The sequence below is a fragment of the Hydra vulgaris genome, chromosome 08 (assembly GCF_038396675.1).
Source record: "Hydra vulgaris chromosome 08, alternate assembly HydraT2T_AEP".
Taxonomy (NCBI): domain Eukaryota; kingdom Metazoa; phylum Cnidaria; class Hydrozoa; order Anthoathecata; family Hydridae; genus Hydra; species Hydra vulgaris.
In genome coordinates, this window is record NC_088927.1 from 51500001 (window position 1) to 51524105 (window position 24105).

Genomic DNA, 24105 nt, shown 5'->3' on the forward strand with positions numbered 1-24105 from the left:
TTAATGTGTTTTGCCAGCTCGGTTGATGCTTTTTTTTGTATTTCTTAAAGATAGGGTTTTTAAATATTATTAGTTCCAATCTGTAGCTTTAGCACCAATTTGTAAAGATCCATTGATAGTATGTAAACCACAGGCAATATCAATGAGTGTACTTAATTCATTGTTATGAAATTATTTGTTGAGCATTTCCAAAAACAGTTAATTTACATTTGGGTCGACCTGAAGCATTTTTTCATCATTTAAACCAGTCGTACAGGATTTGAACATATTTAGGGCTGCAGCTTTTCCCATGAACTCTGAAGTATAATATCTTGTAAAAACAGTATTCCTCTCTTCATTTCAATAGCGCACATATAAGTCCATTTGACCTTTCTTTAAAACTTTATTGTAAGACTCATCAAAAAGACATATATATGTATATATATATATATATATATATATATATATATATATATATATATATATATATATATATATATATATATATATATATATTTATATATATATATATATATAAATATATATATATATATATATATATTTATATATAAATATATATATATAAATATATTTATATATATATATATATATATATATATAAATATATATAAATATATATACATATATACATATATATAAATATATATTTATATATATGTATGTAGAGTTTTTTGAAATTTTTGAAGGATTATTTGGAAAAATACAACTTTGTGATGGAACTTTAAGTTTCATGCCCTTCGGCAATCATCAGCCATATTTTATTTTTATTTTATATATGCCAGAATTATATATATGCCAAAGTTTTTAAATAATTACCAATGCAAAGAACTCAAGATTTAAAAATGATAAATTTATTTCATTTTCCCAAGAACATTTAAATAGTTGGAAAGAAATTAACCACCAAATTTTAGATTTTGTTCCAGGACGGAAAATGAAAAAGTAGTTGAATTTTATTCTCTTTTTGAACAGTTAAAAGTTGCAATTAGTAATAAATATTTTGTCAATTTTGAAAAATCACAAATTAAATATTTAATTGAATTTTCGCTTTTCTTTTCAGAATTTCAATATGCAATTTTCATGGAACTAACAAGTCAATTTGATCAAGTTAACTGCTAAGCTAAGCAGCTCACTGTATGTATCAGAAAAACTGAAATTAAGAAGACTCTCTTTTCTTTTGATGAATTGAACAAATTTCATTTAAAATTACATACCAGGTAACGTCTTTTTTACAAGCTTAAAGTTATAATTTGTAATAGTTTCATTATGATTTCTATTCGCAATATAGTTAAAGTTGCACAATTTCTGAGAAGTTAGGGAGTTTCAATTTCTTAATAATAAACTTAGTGTTGAGTATTGCAAGGCTAATGAAGTTTTGATTTATCTATAAAATAATTTTCCAAATCCTGATGTAACATGAAGAATCCCAAAAGCAATAGCCATTATATACTTAATGTTAATAATCAAAATCGTGAACATATGTTTATTAAAATTACAATTTTTTTACAATTTTTTTTTGTGATACAAATTTTAATGTACTTGGAATTCTTCAATTTGTTAAATTTTATATAATTGATGTCTTTTAAAAAAAAAATTGTATTTTAATATATCAGATTCATTTTTTTTTAATTTCAGTTTTTTTTTTGTTCCTTAATGTCGTAACTTCGCAATTACATAATAAAGATTTGTTGACAGCGAATATACAAATAAAAACGCAAAGTGGTTTCACAAAAATAAACTTGCAGAAGTTGTTTTGAAAGTTTATTATTAAGTTTATTAGCTTCAGGCTACTAAGTTACTGCCTTAGTTACGGAACCTGATACAATGTTTTAAAACTTCCAAGAACTTTAAAATAGTTAAGTGGCAAAATCATACTCTCAGTCCATTAACAGTAAATGACCCAGTTGGTGGTCTATGTGGTGCAAAAATCAAAATCCATAGAGAATATAGGAATTCAGCCAGATATAATTTTCTATGCAATCATGTAGTACCTTATTAGAATAGTTTAGGTATATTTCAGAATAAAAATTAAACAACTTGAAAAATATCTTGATGCAAAAAAACTCTTAAGTTGCCTCCACAATTACAATAATTCATGGTTCCCAAGTATCATGGTGCGCCACTCTCCCCTAACTTACTTAAAATTAATGTAAGATAATTATATTACATTCAATATGAAAATGCAATAGTTAAATTTTAACAGAAACACAATAAAAATAAGCTATAGCTGTATGCCGAATATGAAGTCTTTTTTAAACGCACACAATCAACAAATTATGAACAACAAAAAAATTCCACCTAAAACCAATTGCATTTGCCTTAATAAAAATACCTGCCCTTTATCAAACCAATGCTTAACAAAAAATATTATATACCAAGCCAATATAAGTTCCAATAATTCTACTAACACTCCTGTCAACAAATCCTACACCGGTATAAGTGAAACACCATTCAAAATTAGTTATGCCAACCATATAAAATCATTTAAGATTCTAAAATACAAAAGCGACACCGAATTATCAAAAGAATTTTGGAAATTAAAAGATGCCAACTTAAACGCTGTTGATAAATGGAAAATAATTAGGCAATTCAATTACAACCCGACCATGAAGTCCTGCAAACTATGCATAAACAAAAAATATGAAATTCTATTTTCCAAAAATAAAAATCTGCTAAACAAAAAAAGTGAAATGCTATCCAAGTGCAGGCATCGAAACAAATTTCTTCTCGCCCTATTCGACATGGGTGATTGATCAATTTTCTAATTAATTAAATTTTGTTTGTTTTTTTGTTTTGATGTCAGAACTCATTCCATTACTTTGTTATGTTTTTTCTGTCAATTTCTGCATTTTGTATTTTTTAACAGTTTTTTCTTGATTTAAAGAATAAAATATAACTGATGATTGCCGAAGGGCATGAAACTTTATGTTCCATCACAAAGTTGTATTTTTTCAAATAATCAAACTCTTTTTATATTAATACTGATCAATTTTGTAAACAATTTACTTAATATTGATCACTCTCAAACAAACAAGAGACTTAGTATCATAACTTGATACAATAAAATAACATCAATATATATATATATATATATATTTATATATATATTTTTTTTTTTTTTTTTATATATAAATAAATATAAATATATATATATATATATATATATATATATATATAAATATATTTATATATATATATAATATATAAATATATATATATATTAAATAAAAAAAATATATATATATATATATATATATATATATATATATATATATATATATATATATATATATATATATATATATATATATATATATATATATATATATATATATATAGATCTATAGTTTGTTGGCTTTGGGAAGAGCGGAAGGAAAAAAGTGATTCTTACGCCAACAAATACGTCACTTTTAATTACTTTTGACTTTCGTCCAACATTTTCGTGTTGGACGAAAGTCAAAACCATTAATTTAATTACAAATTAATTGTTATATAAAAAAATAACAAAAACGCAAATTTAATTGACCAGAATGTTTTTAAAAACATTCTGAATGTTTTTAAAACATTCTGAATGTTTTTAACAATATAAACAATGTTTTTATTTTTATTTTTTTTAATAAAATGTTTTTATTTATATTTTTTTTCTGTAAATCATGTGCGGAGTGTTGCTACATCGACTATCTTATAGCCTGACTCGAGAGGGAGTGCTGCTACATCGAATGACAAATAGCCTGACTCGCAAGGGAGTGCTGCTACATCGACTGACAAATAGCCTGACTAGCACGGGAGTTCTGCTACATCGACTGACAAATAGCCTGACCCGCAAGGGAGTGCTGCTACATCGACTGAGGGTTTGGTTGGGGCAGGCAGTCTATCATTAATAAAAAAAAAAAATTGCGGTCTTGCATTTTAATTTTTACTTTTTGTCAACAAAATACGGAAAAACTTTCTGACAACACGTTAGGGGTATATATATATATATATATATGGTTTATGTTTTGTAAGTGTGTAAATATTTTTGATATATGAAGTGTTTCTACGTTTGTGATAATGTTTTGTGTTAATAGTTTGTAAGTGTTTATTATGTTGTTTGCGAGGTTTCATATTGTTGTGGCTTGGCTCAGTTTACAGCAAGAGTGTTGACCTTGCTAGCCAAGTAATTTACTTTTCTATAATGTGACATGGCTTCCTTGAGAGCATGAATGATGTCCATGCCAGTAAAGTTGTGTACTGGCATGATAAAGCACATAAATTAAATTTGTTTGTAGTTAGTGTAATCATAAAATGTGTTGAAAAAATATTCTTGAAAGAATGTGTCTAAAAGAAATGTTAAAAAGATATATAGTTTATTGACCTTTTTTCTTTAGAATGTTAAATATAAAATGTGGTGTTCCACAAGGGTCAATTTTAGGACCACTCTTATTTTTAATTTATATTAATGATTTAAGCAAATCTTGTAAGTTACTAGACACTATATTGTTGCGGATGATACAAATTTGTTTCACGCTTGTCACGATATTAAAATGTTGTTTAATTCAGTTAACAGATGGAACTCATAAAACTCACAGAATGGCTTAATGCAAATAAATTATCAATTAATTTAGATAAAACAAAGTATTCTTTTTTTCATCGCTTTCATGAGCACGATAAAATCCCTTTAAAACTTCCAAAACTTTATATTGGCAGTCAATTTATAAAAAGAGAATTAAAATTTATTAAAATTTTTAGGAGTACTCCTTGACGAAAACGTTACTTGGACAAATCATATACATTATCTTGAAAGCAAAATCTCAAGAAATATTGGCCTACTTTATAAAGCAAGGCCATTTTTGTTTATATATCTTTTTTTTTTTTGGTTTTTGGTTATTTTCTTTCATTTTTGTTTAATTGTTATATTTCTCCTTTGTTCATAGTTATCTGAATTACGCAACATTGCTTGGTGTAGCACAAATCAAAACAAACTTAAAAAACTTTTTAATAAACAAAAACATGCAATGAGAATAATATCTAATGTAGGCCGTTTTACTCACTCCAAAGAACTATTTATAAAGCTGAATATACTCAATGTGTACCAAATATGTGAAAATTTATCTTTATATACTTATTTATTTAATATTTATATCTAAGTATTTGTTATTTTACTTTTTATTGATTATTTTATTACTTTAAAAGAAATTTAAAAAATTAAAAAAAAAAAAAATTCTTTATGACCCCGTGACTTTTTGTTTATGTTTTATCTTTTTAAAAATAAAGTCTTATTTTACATATATATTGGTAACATTTATATACTCTATACGAAATTATTTATTTTTTGACGGAATCATTCTCAGGGCTTGGCGATAAGACAAATTGTGTCTTCTTCTTGCCCCGGCCATCTGTATATTGGAAATATTGGTTGTATTTATATTTTTATACGACAAAAAATGAAGAGAAAAAAAAATATATATATAGATAAAAAAAATTAAAATAGTTCAAGAAGTTTCAATATTTCCAAGTTTCTTCACTTAAAGCAAATATAAGATTGTTTATAGAGGTTTTCTATTATTAGTTTTATATTTACTTATTTATTGCAATTTTTGCACTAAATACATTTTAAAGTAATGAAAGGGATTTTAAGATGGATGATTACATTTCACCGTTCAATGCTGGCAGTACTTGCTGAGCAGAGAGGCATTATAATTTTTTCAATTTGCTTTATTTATGAGTTTTTGTCTGTAAAAAATTTATAATATTTTTAATTACTTTTTATTTTTTTATTTAAATGCTTATAATATTTTGTCAATAATTAATAATAACTACTTTAAATATAACATTATTCAGTTAAAAAGATTATATCAATTTTTTTATAATTTTAGTATAAGTTCTTGATAGAAATATAATATTTTTACATTGCTAAATTATTTTAATACGTCTAATTTAAATATAACTAATAGTAGAGGTTGAATAGAATTAGATTATTATATTATGCTCTGTTTTATTTGCTTACACTGTATTTTGGTTAAGTTTAAGAAAACCCAAATTTCAATCAAAAATAAAAGTTTAACTTTTATTATTTTAAGTATTGTTTTTACACACTCCTTTGATGCTTAATTATGTCTGATAATTTAAGAAGTGAAATTAAAAGGCTTTCTCAAAATTAAAGAAACCAGGTTAGGTGAGCTGAGATAAATCGTTGTCGAAATGAAAGAGATAAACCTATGCTTGCTGAAATAAATAGTAATCAAAATGAAAGATATCAGGGTCTGCGAGAGCTAGGTATAATACGCATCGCATTGCAAATTTAGTTGTTATTTTATTTCTTTAGTTATATTTTGGTGCTCTACCAACTATCATATTTTCACTTTGTCTACTGTTAAAATATGGTTTTAACATAGTAAATTTTAATTGCTTAAAGTTTGCTATGTTGATCATTAGCTTATTGTTTAAAAAGAAATTAGTTTGTGGCAATCAAGGTAAGAATAATTTTATTTTCTGATCAAATTGCAAAATTTGTTTGCACCTATATAGCTGTTTTTATTTTTAATTTTGTGTAATAGGTAATTGTCTTAGCAATAAATGTCTTTTCTTACAGATTTTGACTATTTTTAACAATGCTCTAGAAAAAGCAACAACAACAGGTAAATTGGTTTGTAGTGTTAATCTTTGATATAGTATAATTTAAGTAAAATTTAATTGCTTAAAGTTTGCTATATTGATCATTAGCTTATAGTTTAAAAAGAAATTTGTTTGTAGCAATCAAGGTAAGAATAACTTTATTTTCTGATGAAATTGCAAAATTTGCACCTATAGGTGCTATGTTTTTTTATTTTGTGTTATAGCTAATTGTGTTTGTAATAAATGTCTTTTCTTACAGATTTTGACTATTTTTAACAATGCTCTAGAAAAAGCATCAACAACAAGTAAATTGGTTTGTAGTGTTAATCTTTAATATTTTTACTTCTTTGTGGGATAAAAAATACGCAAATGGAGGAAGCACTTTTTTAACGGTGAAGAGGTAAAAATCAGACAAAAGAGCGAAAGAAAAATAAATAAAAATTGTTTAAAATAGAAGATTTGAAAAATAAAAGTAATAAAGTGAAAATATTAAATAATAAAAATCGAAGAAAAACATCGAAGAAACAAGAAATAAATGCAAAGTTAAAAGAATAAAAATGTTCGCGACAAATTCGAAAATAAAAAACTTTAATAATTTATTAAAAGAAAACAAAAAAAAACATTTTTTAAGTTTTATTTATTTATGTTATTTGGATTGCTTATATTGTCCTGTATTTTTGTGTATTGTTTCCAATGCCGTCTGATTATGTGTACTTTTTACATTGTCGCGAATTTCACTGTTTTGCTTATACCGTTGCGTAATTTTGTGCATAATTTATATTGATTACAGATTATATATATTACATTTGTATATTATTTATGTTGACGAATATTTTTTTTGTGATCTTTTGCTTAATATTTTTATTATTGTTGTTTTTATGTTTGTTGCTATTATTCAAGTTATTACTTTTTTGTCTCATAATATTTTAAAATATTCTTTTGTTTTCTTTTTTCTTTTCATTCATTCTGATCGTCAAACATTGTGTTATCTCATTCGTTCGTTATCTCTCATGTCAGTTAATTCACTTTTTCCTCTTTTTGTTATATTTGTCTTGCTTTTTTAATTATTATTGTTCTTCTTTTCGTTTTGCTTTATTTTCTTTTGGTCGCTATCTATATTACTAATTTTTACTTTATTTGTTTATTTTATTAAGGTATCACTCCAATGACTAGATTTTAACTGTCCTTCTGCTGTAATAACTTAAATCATAACTACTTATAGAAGCATATACACCATGTTTATCACAAGTTATAAAAAATCTGATCACAAATCAAAACAAAAAACGCACGCATGAGCTGCGCAAATATTTAAGTTACGCTAAAGTTCAGGTAGCTTCTACTAAACGTAACTTTTCTTGTTAAATCAGGCTGAGCATTTTCTGAAGATGTTTTGTGAATATCATAATTTGCGAGTTGAACTTACAAAAATAAGTCCTAAATTTTGTATTAAGCTGCTGCGCAAGTTTTGTGAATACGAAATTAGTAAATTTAGAACTTACGCCAAACTTGCGCTAAACTTACGCTTAAAAATGTTTTGTGAAAATACCCAAGTATTTGAAGAATAGCGTACCGTTAACTAAAGAATATCGTTAAACAGCAATACTTAAAAACTTAAATTTCAGATAAAAAACACTTTTCTTGTAAATATTATTAGGGGTGTCCCGGATAACATTTTTCATCATCCGACCGGATATAGAATACCTTGATATTTAAAAAATATTGGGCCGGATATCCGTAATTCAAATCCTAAAATATATATTTTATAATGACAAAATATTATCGTGATAAACCTTCAAATTGCAAACTCTATTTAAAAACTTTTTAAAATTAATGATAGCTGTGATTTCAGAGCAATATGCATTCCGTGTGGAAATCAGATAAGCAGGGGATGTAATAAATCTGGTCAGATGTCATTTTGCACAACTCCACTGCATAATCATGCAAAAAAAAATTTCATTGTAATTTGTATAAAGAGGAAAAAAAATTAATACTGAATTCTCTTCAGCCGCAATAGAGGTTCAAAATTTATTAAAATCTGATCAAGTCTCCTTTTTAAAAGCTGCTCATGGAGGTGATGTTTTCTTTAATCGCTCAATTATAGAAAAAAATAATGACTAAAGTTTTAAATTATTGGAAACATGAAGAAAAGTTTTCACTGCTAAAAGAGTTAGCTCTTAATTTACTAGCACCACTTGCATCCTCTGTATTATGAGAAAAAGCAATCAAGGCTAAATAAATTGCTTGACTTGATGTCGCCTCTGCTGATAAAACCGTAGATTCACTAGTTGATTCAGTTTCATACACTTGCACAACTTCAGCTTCAGTAGTTTCGGAATCGTTTTTTAAAAATTGTTGAATGATTTCTACAATATTTTTTTCCATAACCAATTTACTTGTTGTATTAAACACGCCATAATTATTTTCATTATTTAAAGCTGTATGTGGACATGGTTCATGAAGATATAAATATATATCAGAATATACGGTTCTTCTCTCACTTATTCAAATATTAAATCTTGTTTCAATTTATTACTTAAGAAATTATTTTGGTTACTTAGTTCATCCAACATGAACCTAATTGTCAAATCTGCAACATATAGATTCGTGTCCCTTGAACAGAGAGCTTCCACAGCTACTTTAACAGGTTGCAAAGCCATTATTATATTTGATAAATCTATATCGGATTTGATATCGATTAGACTCTTACGAAAACAATTTTTAATCTCATAAATTCTTTCCAACATTATCAACATACTGCTCCACCGTGTTTTTGTGTCAAGGATTTTTTGTTATTATTGGACCTATACTTTCATGTTGAATTGATGAATCAGTAGTTGATACATCCTCAATAACGTCAAAAACCCCAATATCTTCCATTACATCGTCCTCTTCATCTTCACCATGTTCAAATTCCGTAGAAAATCAAGAAGTAATAGCCACTTCTTGATATTCTACGGAAATATTATACGAAACAGATCTTTTATACAGCACCCTTATTACTGATAACTGGATGCCGTGGGCTAAACAAAGTTAATGCTTTACGTCCAGTAATCTGCCTACCTTTTTCATTACGGCGGCCCCATCCGTAGTAATGGAAATTATATTTTCTATCGCAATACTAAATTCTTTAAGTGTATTTTGAAGATACGTTATACATTTTTCAGCAGGCATCGATCCTTTTCCAAAATACATTATCATACGAGTGGACATTCACAATCATAAACCTTCGATTTTTAAGAGATGTCCATTCATCAAAAGTCAAGCTGAATAATTCATCACGGGCTATTCTTTCTGATAATTCTGTAACGATTTGTTTTCGGATTTTGTCACCGTACTGCAACACCATTTTCTTAATTGTTTTTGGAGACTTTGGGCAATCATATCCTTTGGATTTAAATAATTGCTGAAGATCGTATGATGAGCAAATCTTTTTAAATGATAAACAATCTCGTGCTGTAAGTCGTGCTAAAACAGCTGGAAATGAGTCATCAATCGTTTTAATAATGTTGAAATAATCAGAAATTTTTGATCTAGAATTTGTATCATTCTTAACGGAAGTTGTGGTATTGATATTAAAACAGCTAGCTTCTGCATCGTCATGTTGAACTCTTTTTAGCAGATTAATTTTATGTTTTCTGATAAGGTGATTGTGCAAACCACTTGTGCTGCCGCCAGAGCATTTTTTTTTTTTTTTTGCATACATTGCATATAGCTGAATCGCCAGCTTTCGTGAGTAAAAAATGATTCCACAATTGATTTTGTCCGGATCCAGTAGACATCATAGATAAGGCTATTTTATTTAAAAAAATTCAATATGTAAATTTTGGAACACAATACAAATATATTCTATAATATAATTTTAAAGACTTTTTGTGAAATACTTATTAAACACAATAAAAATATAGAATTTTCGCTTTATTTTCAAAGTTATGTTTTGTGTTTATTTTCAATTTTTTTTCATGAAACTTAATAATTTTATCATCCAGTGCAGAAAACCAAATAATTTAAAAAAAACTCACTAACGCACTATTTAAATTAAATAAAATGTCACCTGTAACTGTAACCAGATGGGACGCAAGCACAAAATAAACTGAATGTAATTATAAATAAACTACATAAACAAATCCTAATTGTATGTAAATATTTTTCTTTGTCTATTAAAAAACGAAAATTTAAGAAAAATCAATCAAGTAGGCTGTATTTTTTTTTTTTAAGAAATGCGTATTGTAATATTGTAAGAAAACAAAATTCTTTTCCATTATAAAGTTCTTAATTTTTTGTGATTTCAACTGTTTTTTTATAATATGTAAAAAAGTTAGCTTTTTTGTAGAATTTTTCTTTTTAGTTAGAAGAAAATACTAATAACAATTTATTCAGAATTTCCATAAAATTTTACCGAATTACCGGTAAATTATTTGAAAATTACCGGTAAATTTAAACATAATTTTTAACCAATTTACCGGTAAACCGGTTTACCGGTTTTGCTAGCCCTAAGTAGTACTTTTAAATATTCTTCTTGCCGAAAATTAACAATAAGAAAAACTATCTTTCGGATGGTTTAATTAAATGTTTGTGGTCAGCTGAACAATATTCCAAAGTCAAATTTGTAATAATTAATGTCTAAGCAAGAGATTTGATAGGAGTCTATCTCACCTTTGGGGCCTGTTGTGAACCACTTTCCCACAATAATAACAATATTAAAAGGAAACCATTAACATTAGATTATTTAAAAATATATCATTTCTAGGTTTCTTTCAATTTTCAAATGATATTAACATGAAATATTCGGTATATAAAACACCGAATAAAGTTATTATCCGGCCGAATAACGAATACCGAACAATAAAACTATCCAGCCCGGATATCCGGCCGGATAGTTTATCCAGGACACCCCTAAATATTAAATAAACAACCTAATAATTCTATGATCACATTAAGGAATCACACAATACGGATCAGGGTCAAATATATAAATATAATTTATATATTTGACCCTTATAAAAAAAAAGGGTCAAGCTCAAAAAAACTCAAATATGTTATCAATTAAGAAAATAACTTTCCTAAATTTATTTTTAAATAAAAGAAAGTTCCAACAACAAAGAAAAGCTCCGTAATATGACATAAGAGATCTTCCAAAATTTATATGCAAGTAATGTTTATGAACAAGATTGTAATTTCTTAGGTCATACTTGTTTTTTGGTTTCCTTGCATATAAATTCGGAAAGGATATAGGCATAAAGTTTATTTTACATTGCACATAAAGTAAAAAACATTAAAAATATTTAGTTGATATATATTAAAAAAATTCACTTCCAATAAAAGAGGTCTGGCATGAGTTTAACGGTCTTTTAAGTTTATTAATCTTGCTAGATGCTTCTGTTGCCGAAAAAGAGGATCTAATTTTTTTTTTTAGTACTACCTCATTCAATATTTGCATAGTTTACGTTGTATTGAATGAACGAGTAAAGAAGGTTGAATTAATGCATGTCTATATAGAAAATTTCTTACTCTATACAATACTTCAATATTTTTTAAAACTTTGTGGCATAAAGTATCGATATGATTTTTCCTTTTAAGATTTTCACCAATGAAAACACCAAGAAAATGTATAACTTTTGATTGCTTTATTATTACTACATTAGACTGCCTAATTTTTGAATCACTAATACATTTGGCTTGGATGCTTCTAACGAAATAAATATTATTAAACGCTGTAAGTAGGAAGGGTTTTTTTTCACATTTTGTTTGTTTCATCACCATTTATTTTGTAAAGCAGCGTGTAATGCATTCAGATGCTTTTATTTCAACTTCTTATGGTTTTGATTTACATTTTTTCAAAATTCATTTATATCAAAAGAACTATAAGGGTATTAAGTCTGGAAACAAAAGAATCTTTTTTTCTAGACATGATATGAAGAGCGTATTTTCAAATGCGGTATATCCATTTTTGAGATAATTGACTTTTGTCGCTACACAATGTAGGCTCATATATTTGGAAAAACTATTGTTGCTTAATTTATATATGCATAAGGTATACAAGGTAATGTTAAAAGTTAAAATATAGGTAAATAAAAACATAAATAGTTTTTGTTTATAAATTAGCAGTTTTTTTCAAAATACTTTATATCCAATTACAGCTTATTAGCAAAGTTTGGAAAAACCATTTTATAAAGATATTTTGGAAAGTTTATAAACTTTATAAGACCTAAATATATTTTATTAAATAATTTTATTCAACATATTGTATAACTCTGTATATTTTATGTTTTGGTAACTATATTTTAATGATAATGTAAATAAAAACAATTTTATGTTAAAGCAATGTAAACTACTATGTTTCAAAGTTCACAATTGTGAATGTAAATTTATTGCGGAGAGTTAAATGTGAAACAATTAGCAATTATTTTTTTATTTTGCATTCAATGTTAAAGTTTAAAACTAACATTTTAAATTATTCGTCTTTACTAGACAGTGGATTATCTACTCTAAAATCTTGCAGAAGTGTCTCATAAAGTTTGCGTATTGTGTTATCTACACCGACAGTATTTAGCAGACAAAAAACATATTTTTTAAAACATTTTTCACATAGTTAAACACTCGGACACTTAGTTAAAAAGTATCTTATTTATTCACCTTATTAAGTAGGCAATGCGAGGTTAGCTCAGTGTGATGGCAACATAGTACTAATTCCTGATCGTTCAAATTGATCATTTTTTTGGTGTAACATTTGTCAAACGTTTTTATTGATTTCATAAATTTTTTTCTGCATCAAAGTCTAAAGCTGACCAATCCTGGCCATTAACAAAAACATTCTCATGTTGTCTTAAAATGTCTCTGTAACAGTGGTATCACTATAGGGGTGAGCAAGTGCAAGCCACACTGAGTAACACTATCACAACCTCACACAGAGGGGTAGCACCATAATGAATGAAATATAATCATGACAGAACTGCTCATGTTCGTGTTAATTTATCGTGTTAACTGCTCATGTTCGTGTTAAAACAATTGCCTAACGTGCATTGGATCTCTCGATTTGCAAAAAATCATAAGTCTTCAAGTACGTGCTAAAAAAGTACAAAATAATTCCTTTATTAGTTCTAAATCTACTGCGTTTAGCTCATTGCAGCCTGATGGTATCTTCATCAATATTATGGTTTTTAAAATATTATGAGACAATTATTGAGGATGAGAAAATAAAACCTGGTGATTACAAATATAAACACTGATAGTTGACTTTATTCATTTGCAAATGCAAAAAAAACTTACAAAGACCTCAGTAACCCAAAGATTTGGAGTATTGCTCTAAATCACTGTTATGCTTAACGTAAGCTATTTCACTGAGTTAAATACATTTTTGTTGATTGGAAATAACAAATTTGCTAGGGAGAGGTATCAAACCATGGAAGGAGCAGAAAGTTGAGAGTTCGAAAATTGATAATAATCATTTAACAGGTCTTTCCTTTAACGACCAACATGATAAAATAATTTCAACAGAAAAGAAGGTTAATAAATAATATTAAAGAACATTTATAGAGGAGTTATGATACACCAGTTTCTGAAAAAAGTGTAGCCTTTGATGAAAGTATTTGCCCGGAGGTTGAAACCACGTTCTTGTTTTTCGGTGTAATAAAACAGTTGTAAATACTGGAGTTCGCAGTTGTCTTTAACCGAAGATTAGCAAAAAACATTACAATGGGTAGCATGTCAAGTACATTTCAACGATTGTTCAGCATGTCAAGTACATTTCAACAATTCAAGACCTACAATGGTTTTACTTCGTGAAGTACTTTCTACACTGGTTCTGAGCCAGAACTCAAACCACTGCGCCACTGATTTTTATAGCGATAGATCATGTCCATTTACATAATGTTCAAATATTTTTGCTTTGACTAACAATCTTTTTTGATAGTATATTTTTAACTTTTTTTATGCAAGGAAGCACTGTTTTTGTTCGCTTTGTCTTTGACCAGCTAATCCTTTGGAACAAGTGAAGTTTTTTTACATTGTGAGTGATTTTATCATATTTTTTATTTTTAATTTTTTAATTTCAAGTTAAAATAATGAGTAAAAACAAATTGTTTATTAGTAAAGTAGGTGTAAAGTTTCCAAAACTTGCATTAGCTAAAAAATTTTCTAAAAAAAACCTGCTTTCCCAGAAATTTTATCAATGTATAATTAAAATTTTTTATCAAGGGATGTGTTAAAGTTAGTTGACTGTACATACATTCTGAAAACTTAATTACTGGAAATTTAAAAAGTTTTTGAACAACGAATTTTCAATGAAAAATTTAACTTATTGATCACTTTGATTTTTTTAAAAAATGTTGTAGTTTGGGATCAATATGTATATAGATGATATATAACTGATTGATATACTGATCATATATAGCATGATATATACCTGATTTCTCACTTATTATTATTTAAGAAATTTATACAATTTCAATTTTCAAAGTATAAAAACTTTTAGTTTTTCAAAACTTATTTTCTTACCTTAAAATTGCATCCAATATTCAAATATTGACATGGAATAATGGTATTAGCGCAACTATCAGTAATATGGGAAGACATCTATGAAAAGTTTTAGAGATAAAGTTTTTACCCAAGTATGTTTAATGTTCCAGTAAACACATGATGTTTAAAAGACGTATTAAAGATGTCTAGACGTCAAATAATCGTTGTTTAGACGTTTTTGGCGTGTCAAGTGTTTACTTGGGTAAAAAAGTATACATTTTATATTATACAGCTATTTAGATTTTAAATCAAACCTCTTTACGCAAAATTTCTATACCACATTGATTTACACAACAAAGAGGTACACATTCGCATTTTTCTTCATGAATCTAAATGTAAATTTACGAGAAAATTTAATTTTTACTTTAGCTTTATTAAATTTAACTTTTTTTTTGATAGAATCTTGGTTAGCAATATGTTTTTTCTAGCTCTTAAATGGCAAAAGACAGACCTGTCACACCCTACCCCCCTCCTCCCAACCCACTCCTTATAAAGAACTTTTTGGAAACCCAGCTAGCACACTTAGATTGGACCAACGTATGAAAATACATTGCGAACATTGGCTGTTTTCTCCAATGCATATACAACGTTGATCCAATGTTAATTTTACTATATTCATCTTAACAAAAACCTTAATAACAACGTGATTAAAATAGTTAGGAAAGTTACATTGGTCCAACATATGTAAAAATATCGCAAAAGTTCGTTGTTTTTTCCGATCTAAACCCAACGTTGATCCAATGTGTAGGGAGAAACGTTGATCAAATGTCTATAACCCCATATAGATCCAATGTTTATAGATTAACGTTAATCCAATATTTAAAACACAACTATATGGATTGTATTAACGTGGCTCCATATACATTAGAATAACTTTGGGTTATATATAGTGGATCAACGTCGAGAAAACCAAAACCAAAGCTAAAATTTTTTAAGGCAAAAGACTTTTCCGAAACACTGGGGCAACAAAACGTCTCATTACTACAAAACAACAATTGAAATATTAGGCAAAAACGAATTCTGTTTAACATCCTCCTAAAATCAACAAAAAATTTTTACTTAGAAGTGACAAAATACAAAAAGACAGTCGTGCCAGCAGAACTTTTCTGGAACAGTTCAACAAAAACAACAATGCCGTGGACCCAAATTTGGAAAAAAAAACTTAACTTCCCACGCATGCGGACCGACACAAAATATCCTCTTTCGCTTTCTACACAACAGTCTACCTTCTGCAGCCTTGCTAGCCAAAAGCAAAAGGCAACAGATCGTTAAAAATAACAAATGCAAAACTTGTGGTAAAATTGAGGAAAACCTTCATATCTTTGCCTACTGTCCTGTCACTTTATGATTTATAATTTACTATTTGCATGTTTTCTGTAGATTTCGCAACGTGATGTTTGTGTAAAAGCCCTGTATTTTTTTTATTTTACTTAAAAAAATCTTTCTTTACTAAATATACTTATTTAATCTTAATCAACTCTTTCTAAAACCTTTTTCCATATTCCCGATTTCTTCCTATACTGTTATATATATTTTCCATATTCCCGATTTTTTCCTATACTGTATATATATATATATATCTATATATATATATATATATATATATATATATATATATATATATATATATATATATATATATATATATATATATATATATATATATATATATATATATATATACAGTATAGGAAAAAAACGAGTGCAACAAAATAATGCTAATTTAGTTTCTTTATATAAAAGTGCTGCATTTTTTCAATTTAAAGAAATAACTATGTAACTGATTAGAGACAAAGTTCTTCAAGTTTTATTCATCGCAAAGTTCATTATTTGTACACGAAAATTAATAAACTAATCAAAAGTATTAAAAAAAGTTGATTTCCTTCTCGACAAAACAAGTGCAACTCGACAAAATGTTGACCAAGCTGTAATTCGCCATCAATATTTTGTGGCGAATCCTTTGTTGTCGATCACATCCTTGCATCTTCGAGGCATAGATTCGATCAGGTGATCAATGAAACTTTGTGGAATTGCTGCCCAGGCCTTTTGGATTTGTTCAAACAGTTGATCCTTATTACGAACACCTTCACGATTAATTCTGCGGTTGACGATCTCCCACAGGTTCTCGATATGATTGAGATCCGGAGATTGAGGCGGCCAATCCATCACTGATAGGTGGTTGTCTTGAAACCACTGCTTGACTACTTTTGCAGTGTGTTTCGGATCGTTGTCTTGCTGAAAAACCCATTTTAGTGGCATATTCAATTCAGCATGAGGTAACATAACATCTTTCAGGATATTTTTATACATAAAGCAGTCCATTATTCCATTGTTTCGATGTATTGGACCTAGAATGTTAGCAGAAAAACATCCCCAGCCCATAACATTGCCTCCACCATGCTTCACGGTCTTATGGCAGTAGCGTAAATCGAGGCGTTTTCCGGCCGGTCGACGTACATGGCAAATGCCATCGCTCCCAATGATGTTGAACTTCAATTCATCACTGAACAGGACAGTTTGCCATTTCTGCTCATTCCAGTCAATATGAGATGTAGCACACAGGAGTCTTTTCCTCTGGTTTTTTAGTGAAATCAGTGGTTTCTTTGCAGGGCGTCGAGAAAACAATCCGGCTTCAACAGCACGTCGTCTGATTGTTCAGGCAGCTGTAATTGCTTTTGTATCTCGACTGATGATATCCAGGGATCTTTCTTGAGGGATCTGACGATCATAGAATCCTCTCTAGAAGTGGTGGAACGCGGTCTTCCACCTTTGTTATCTGCTGCCAACTTCCCCGTAGAACGATATTTGGAACATAGTCTTGATACGGTCCAGTTTTTCACGCGATATTTATCACAAATACTTTTTTGTGACATTCCACTTACGTAATCGCTAATAATTTTCTTTCTTAGTTCCAACCCAAGACTGTCGGGAGCCATTTTTGCACATGAAGTCATAAAAATAATAAAAATAAATTATCACGCTTCTCAAGTCTTACCGTGTTACATTTACCTTGTGATGATACAATAATGCACTGTGGAACACAACGTCTTGGTTGGATGTGGACTGTATTGATGTAATGAAACACTTGTTGTATTTCACTTCTTGTATTGATGTTCTTCGATAAAACACTTTAATAAAACTCACTTCGATAAACTGTCTTGATAATACTGACTGATTGACTTCCATATACTGACTGAATTACATGTCAATTTACATGTCTCTTATATAGTAAAATGAACCTATGTGAACCTGTTCTGGAAGATTCTAGATGCTTCTTTTCGATGCTTCTGGAAGCTTCTGGATGCGTCTGGATGCTTCTGAATGTTTCTGGATATTTCTGGATGCTACTGGATGCTTCCAGATGCTTCTTCTGGAAACTTCTGGAAGCTTCTGCTTGCTTCTGGAAACTTCTGGATACTTCCTTTAATTATTGCAAAATGGCACTTGTCAACGAAATTCTGCCTGTGTGCTGTCACCTGTCAGCTGATTGCTCAAGTCATGGCATGCTATGACTCCAGACTCCTGAACTGTTTGCTTTGGTAGTATAGTTTGTTTCGTTTTTAAGACATGTAAAATTAGGAACACTTTTTAGCATTGTTCGATGTTGGTTGCAAATGTTTTGTCCAATACTGTTTATATATATATATATATATATATATATATATATATATATATATATATATATATAATATATATATATAATATATATATATATATATATATATATATATATATTGTAAACTATTTTTGAATAGGTCGCTGTTAGATTTATGTTAAGAAGGTTTTTTTTATATTATAAACGCTTGTTATAAAAATATTTAGAAATGGAAACATATATACAAAGAGGAACAAATGTAAAACTTATTGTGAACAGTATATTGTTATCTATTGAGCAGAAATAGTATTAAGAAAATTTGTAAAAAAAAAAATAGAATGACATATGCGCATAAATGTATCATATGGAATGTGCATATATACACTAAAATATAAAACAAATAAATTTAATTTAGAAATTATAATAATATTTAAAAATAATGATAATTATTTGAAATATAATAATTCCGAAATATATTTAATTCCGAAAAAAGTTAACCATAAGGTTGTGTAAACGTAAAACATAACAATGAATCAACTTAAAATACAGCGTTTCGCTTACGTAAAATACAACGTTAAGCCAATGTAAAATACAACGTTGAATTAACATAAAGTATTAAGCAAGGCCAACTTAAAATGCAACGTTGGGCTAATGCTATTTTTTGGTTGTTGGCGCAACATTGTTCTACCGTTTTATCAACGTATGTGTGCTAGCTGGGAAGGCCTTCATTACCACCATATTCTTTAGCCCCTTAACTGTGTCTGACGGATATATCCGTCACTGCAAGGTATACCTCTCGGTGTTGCTGACTGACTATTCCATTTAATGAAACTTTTTTTTTAATAAAACATTTACAATATACGGCACACTATACGAAAAAAAAATAAACAACTTGAAATGATCCTTAACAAATATATATTTCTGTAATAGAGTATGTAACTTTTAAATCTTTGCCACAGTTAAAGGGTTAAGCTTTATTAATAATAACATATATTTCCTTATTATGAGTGTTCAGAAACAAAATATTTGAGAAAACTGAATAAATATAAAGCATATTTTATATTTAATATCAATTTAAAATTATTTTTTTAAAGTTTGAATTAATGCTTGTTGTATATTTTTTATTATTATTTGTTGTTAATATTGGTTGTGGTTTTTCATTGTTAAGTATATTTATAATTACTTATATAGTGCCCTTTGTGGTGTTTTTATAGATTTATAAAAAGCTTTTGATACCGTTGATCATAAAATTTTGATTTCTAAATTGGAAAACTATTGAATTCGTGGTGTTGTAAGTGACTGATTTTATCTTACAGATCGGAATCAATTAGCAAGTATTAATGGTTATAATTCTACAAATAAATCTGTCGTGTGCGGTGTTCCTCAAGGTCCTCTTTAGTTCTTAGTTTATATTATTCTTAAAATTAATTATATTATTCTTGGTCCTCTTTTGTTCTTAATTTATATTATTGAAACAAATAACTTTATTCCCTTCTTGTCAATTCATCTATTTGTTGATGACACAAACTTATTGCATATCAACAAATCGTATAATTCTCTATGTAAAAACATAAATTCGGATCTAAAAGGTATTGTTCAAAAAAAAAACTGAACTAATCTTTTTTCATCTTCTAGAAAAAAACACAACCTAAACAGTATTTCTAAAATCAAAATTAAAATTAATAATAAACGGTTATATCCAACTAAAGTTATCAAATATCTCGGTGTTTTGATTGACTGCAATCTTTCATATTGGAGTTTTCATATTGATGAGCTTCGCAAGAAGCTAACTCGAGCTACTGGCTTAGTTTCAAAAATTCGTTGTTATGACAATAAATTCACACTAAAGAGTATTTACTGTGCGTTATTTTTATCACATTTTAGTTACTGTTGTCAAATTTAGGGTCAAAATGGCACCTTTCACATCAAAAAGTTGATGTCCTCTCAAAGTCAATCCATAAAAGTCATAATCTTTCAACCTTTTTAATCAAAGTCAGAAACATCAGAATCTTTCAAAAAACTAAAAATTCTAATCTTTCCAGTGCTTGCAAAATTTGCTAATCTTCTTTTTGTTTTTGACTCAATAAAAATTTACCCATTTCTATAACATACTTTTATAGGTACTTGTGAATGGAACAAGAGTCTTGTATGCATAGTGAATGAGTTCAAAAAGCTAAAACTTTAAACACTTTTATTTTCTTTTCTAAATCTTAAAACGATTAACGTAAAAAAGTTCTGAGAACAACTTTGTTCTAACTTATTGACATGATTTTCACTTAATGTTTAAAATATACTCTAATTTTTTTAATTATGAGTACTACAACTTATCATTAACTTCTTGTTTGTTTATTTTTATTATTGTCATTAAAATATCATTTTTAAATGTTAACTTAATTAAAGTATATGTTCTATGTGTGTATGCTTAATATCAATCATATTATATTTAAAAACTGGTGTCACTCCTTTGTTCAGAAGTCTGTTTGAGTGACACCATCCTTACTTTTAGTTATTATTTTTACATTTAGTTGTTATTATTAAATACTTATAATTAATTTACTCATTATTATATTATTTTATATTATTATAATTTATATATATATAAAATATATATATATATATATATATATATATATATATATATATATATATATATATTATTCATCAATTATTTTTACTTACTACAATCAATAGAAGATTTATTTTTATCTATTTATTTTTTGTTTTGTTATTATTATTATTGTTATTATTACTACTATTATTATTATAATTATTATATTTGTTATTATTAGAATATTAATGTATGATTTAATAATGAGAATAAGCATCTTGTTGTTTTCAATAAAAATTGAAAATTTTTTTTTTTTATAAAAATAACAAAGCCATTTACTATTGTCATTTAATATTCAAAAAAACTTTTTTCCTACTTGTACCGTCTGACGTTTTTTAAGCATATTAACTGACTCTTAAAATCTATAATGCCTGAAAACTTTAGTATTACTTGTTACAAATATGAACTTCAGTTACTTATTTGGTCATTTGGTATATAAAAATATTGATATTGTAAAATGCTATATGTAAAGAACAAGAAAGAAAGTCTAGTTTATTTTGTATCAATAGTTCTGTCCTCAAAATGTACTTAAAACCTTTAAGTTTTATGAAACTTAAATATTTAAATTTTAAAGCTACATTGTCCCCATAAAGTTTTAAAATTGAAGTAAATGATTTTGTGGCAATATTTGCAAAATGTTGTCTCTTGTTAGGATATTAGATTTTATTTAGGCCAGTTTTACCAGTCTTCATTTCCTCTCTTTTACTGAAATTCAAAAATTAAATAGGTTTATTTAGTCGAAATTAATTGTTTATATTATAAAGAATAAATTTCGAAAGAAAGAAAAGCAAAGTACTTTTTCTCTAAATCATATATTGAACCAAATGGCCACACTCTTCCTCTCACTTCAATGATACAAGTCAGCTCAAACTGAGGGGCAACTTTTTGCAAAGCATCTTTATTTGACATTAGTATAAACATATAATTATTTGGAGTTTGCTCCGTGTCTGAAGGTTATCTCAACGATAATAAAATGCTGGATCTGCTCCTGATCTATAGATATTTGGCCAATCGTTGTAATGCTGATTTGTTAACCGTTATAAAAAATATTTTCTTCATACATTAAATGAAATCTAATTCTTGTTAACCACTTTCTTTTGAAGATTTTGATCTTTACTTCTATGTACACTTTGATTTCTACTTCTATGTATTTGTCCTGGTACAATGTACTATGTACATTTTGATCTCTACTTCTATGTATTTGTTCTGGTATTGAAATCTGTTTTCATAACTTTTAATTAATTATCCGTTAACTTCCATCGTAATTAACGTTGTAAGTAACGTAAAATTTCAACAACCCATGAGCATACGTTGTCCACAAGACATCTAGAGGACGGTACAATTCTGTCCTTCGGTCCATGGTTAGAATTGTACGCCCTACGGACGTCTTACGGACGTCAGTTTTACACAGTTTAAGCTGCATGAAAATAGACCTCCATATGATTATATATATATATATATATATATATATATATATATATATATATATATATATATATATATATATATATATATATATATATATATATATATATATATATATATATATATATATATACATTTCTATATATACAGGGGTCAAAAAAGGCGTTGGACATTGTTACCCTTTAGACCATTCTTGAGACCTGATAAAAAAGGACAACAAATCATTGTTCGTTTTTTTAGTGAAAATAAACAGTGGTTGGTTGCCCCACTCAACAGGTCTCAAAAACAATCAGAGGAACTCCGATATCTGACACTTATTTTAGCACTTGTTTTTCTAACCTTTAGCAACTGGGGGAGTCAGCAGGGGCATTTTCACTCCCCTCTCCCCCGTAGTTTTTCAAACAAATAATTTTGATAAAAATTGACTGAAAAAATGGATAAAAATAATTAAAAAAAATTCTTAAAACTAATTCGGGGCTTAATCCAGCACTGCCTCCCCTCCCCCAATATAATATAATATAATATATATATATATATATATATATATATATATATATATATATATATATATATATATATATATATATATATATATATATTGTTAGATCGACTTAAAGTGGCCTTTTCACAGGTAAAAACTTAGCTTAAAGTGCACTTTTACTTAAAGTGGACTTTAAGTTTTAATCGACTAAAGTCGATTAGTGTTTGTTACTTTGACCATGTACATTTTGTCCCCGTACGAAACTACACTTAAATTGGATCTACATTTTGAGACTAGATTTTGTGTATAAATCTTTACAATATTTAATCGAGTTTTTTGTTCCATAGGACATCATACACCTGATACTAATAAAACTTCAATGAAATGTTAAATCTTTCTTTCTAATGATATAACATAAAAAATCTAATTATTGAGGTCGCTAATGCATACACTATTATTGAAAAAAAAAAATTATTACAAGTTTTAAAACAAAAGAAACTATTTACTAAGGTTGTTCAAGTTGTTTTTCTGTAAGAAAGTAATAAAATAAATTGTAAACTTAATTTTCAAGCAAACCTTACACGTTTTTTTTACACTTATTTTAAAATCCATCTAAAGCAAATTTTTTCACGTTTTTTATAAATCCACTTTAGGCGAAATGTCAAACATATTTTAAATAAATCAATTTTAAGCAAACTTTCAAACATGTTATATATAAATCCACTTTAAGCGAAGTTTTAAGCGTTCAAAAGTTTCTTATGTAAATAAGTTCACTTCAAGCGAAGTTTTAAATGTTTTAAAAAAGTTCACTTTAAGTGACGTTTTAAACAATTTAAGTTAGTCCATGTCAAATAACGTTTCAAAGTTTCAGGCGTAAATAAATCCACTTTG

The 24105-nt window shown here is 27.5% G+C and overlaps 1 protein-coding gene across 1 annotated transcript in view; it reads right to left on the reverse strand.

The window, feature by feature from the left end:
* Nucleotides 1–22217, reverse strand: part of LOC136083419 (uncharacterized) — an 84675-nt gene extending 62458 nt beyond the window's left edge. The window contains exons 1-3 of the mRNA XM_065802815.1: nt 22155–22217; nt 15360–15434; nt 15085–15162 (exon numbers count right to left, since the gene is read on the reverse strand). Coding sequence (XP_065658887.1) covers nt 15085–15162; nt 15360–15434; nt 22155–22217 — 216 coding nt within the window. The remainder of the gene's footprint in view (nt 1–15084; nt 15163–15359; nt 15435–22154) is intronic.
* Between the last annotated feature and the right edge of the window lie 1888 nt (nt 22218–24105).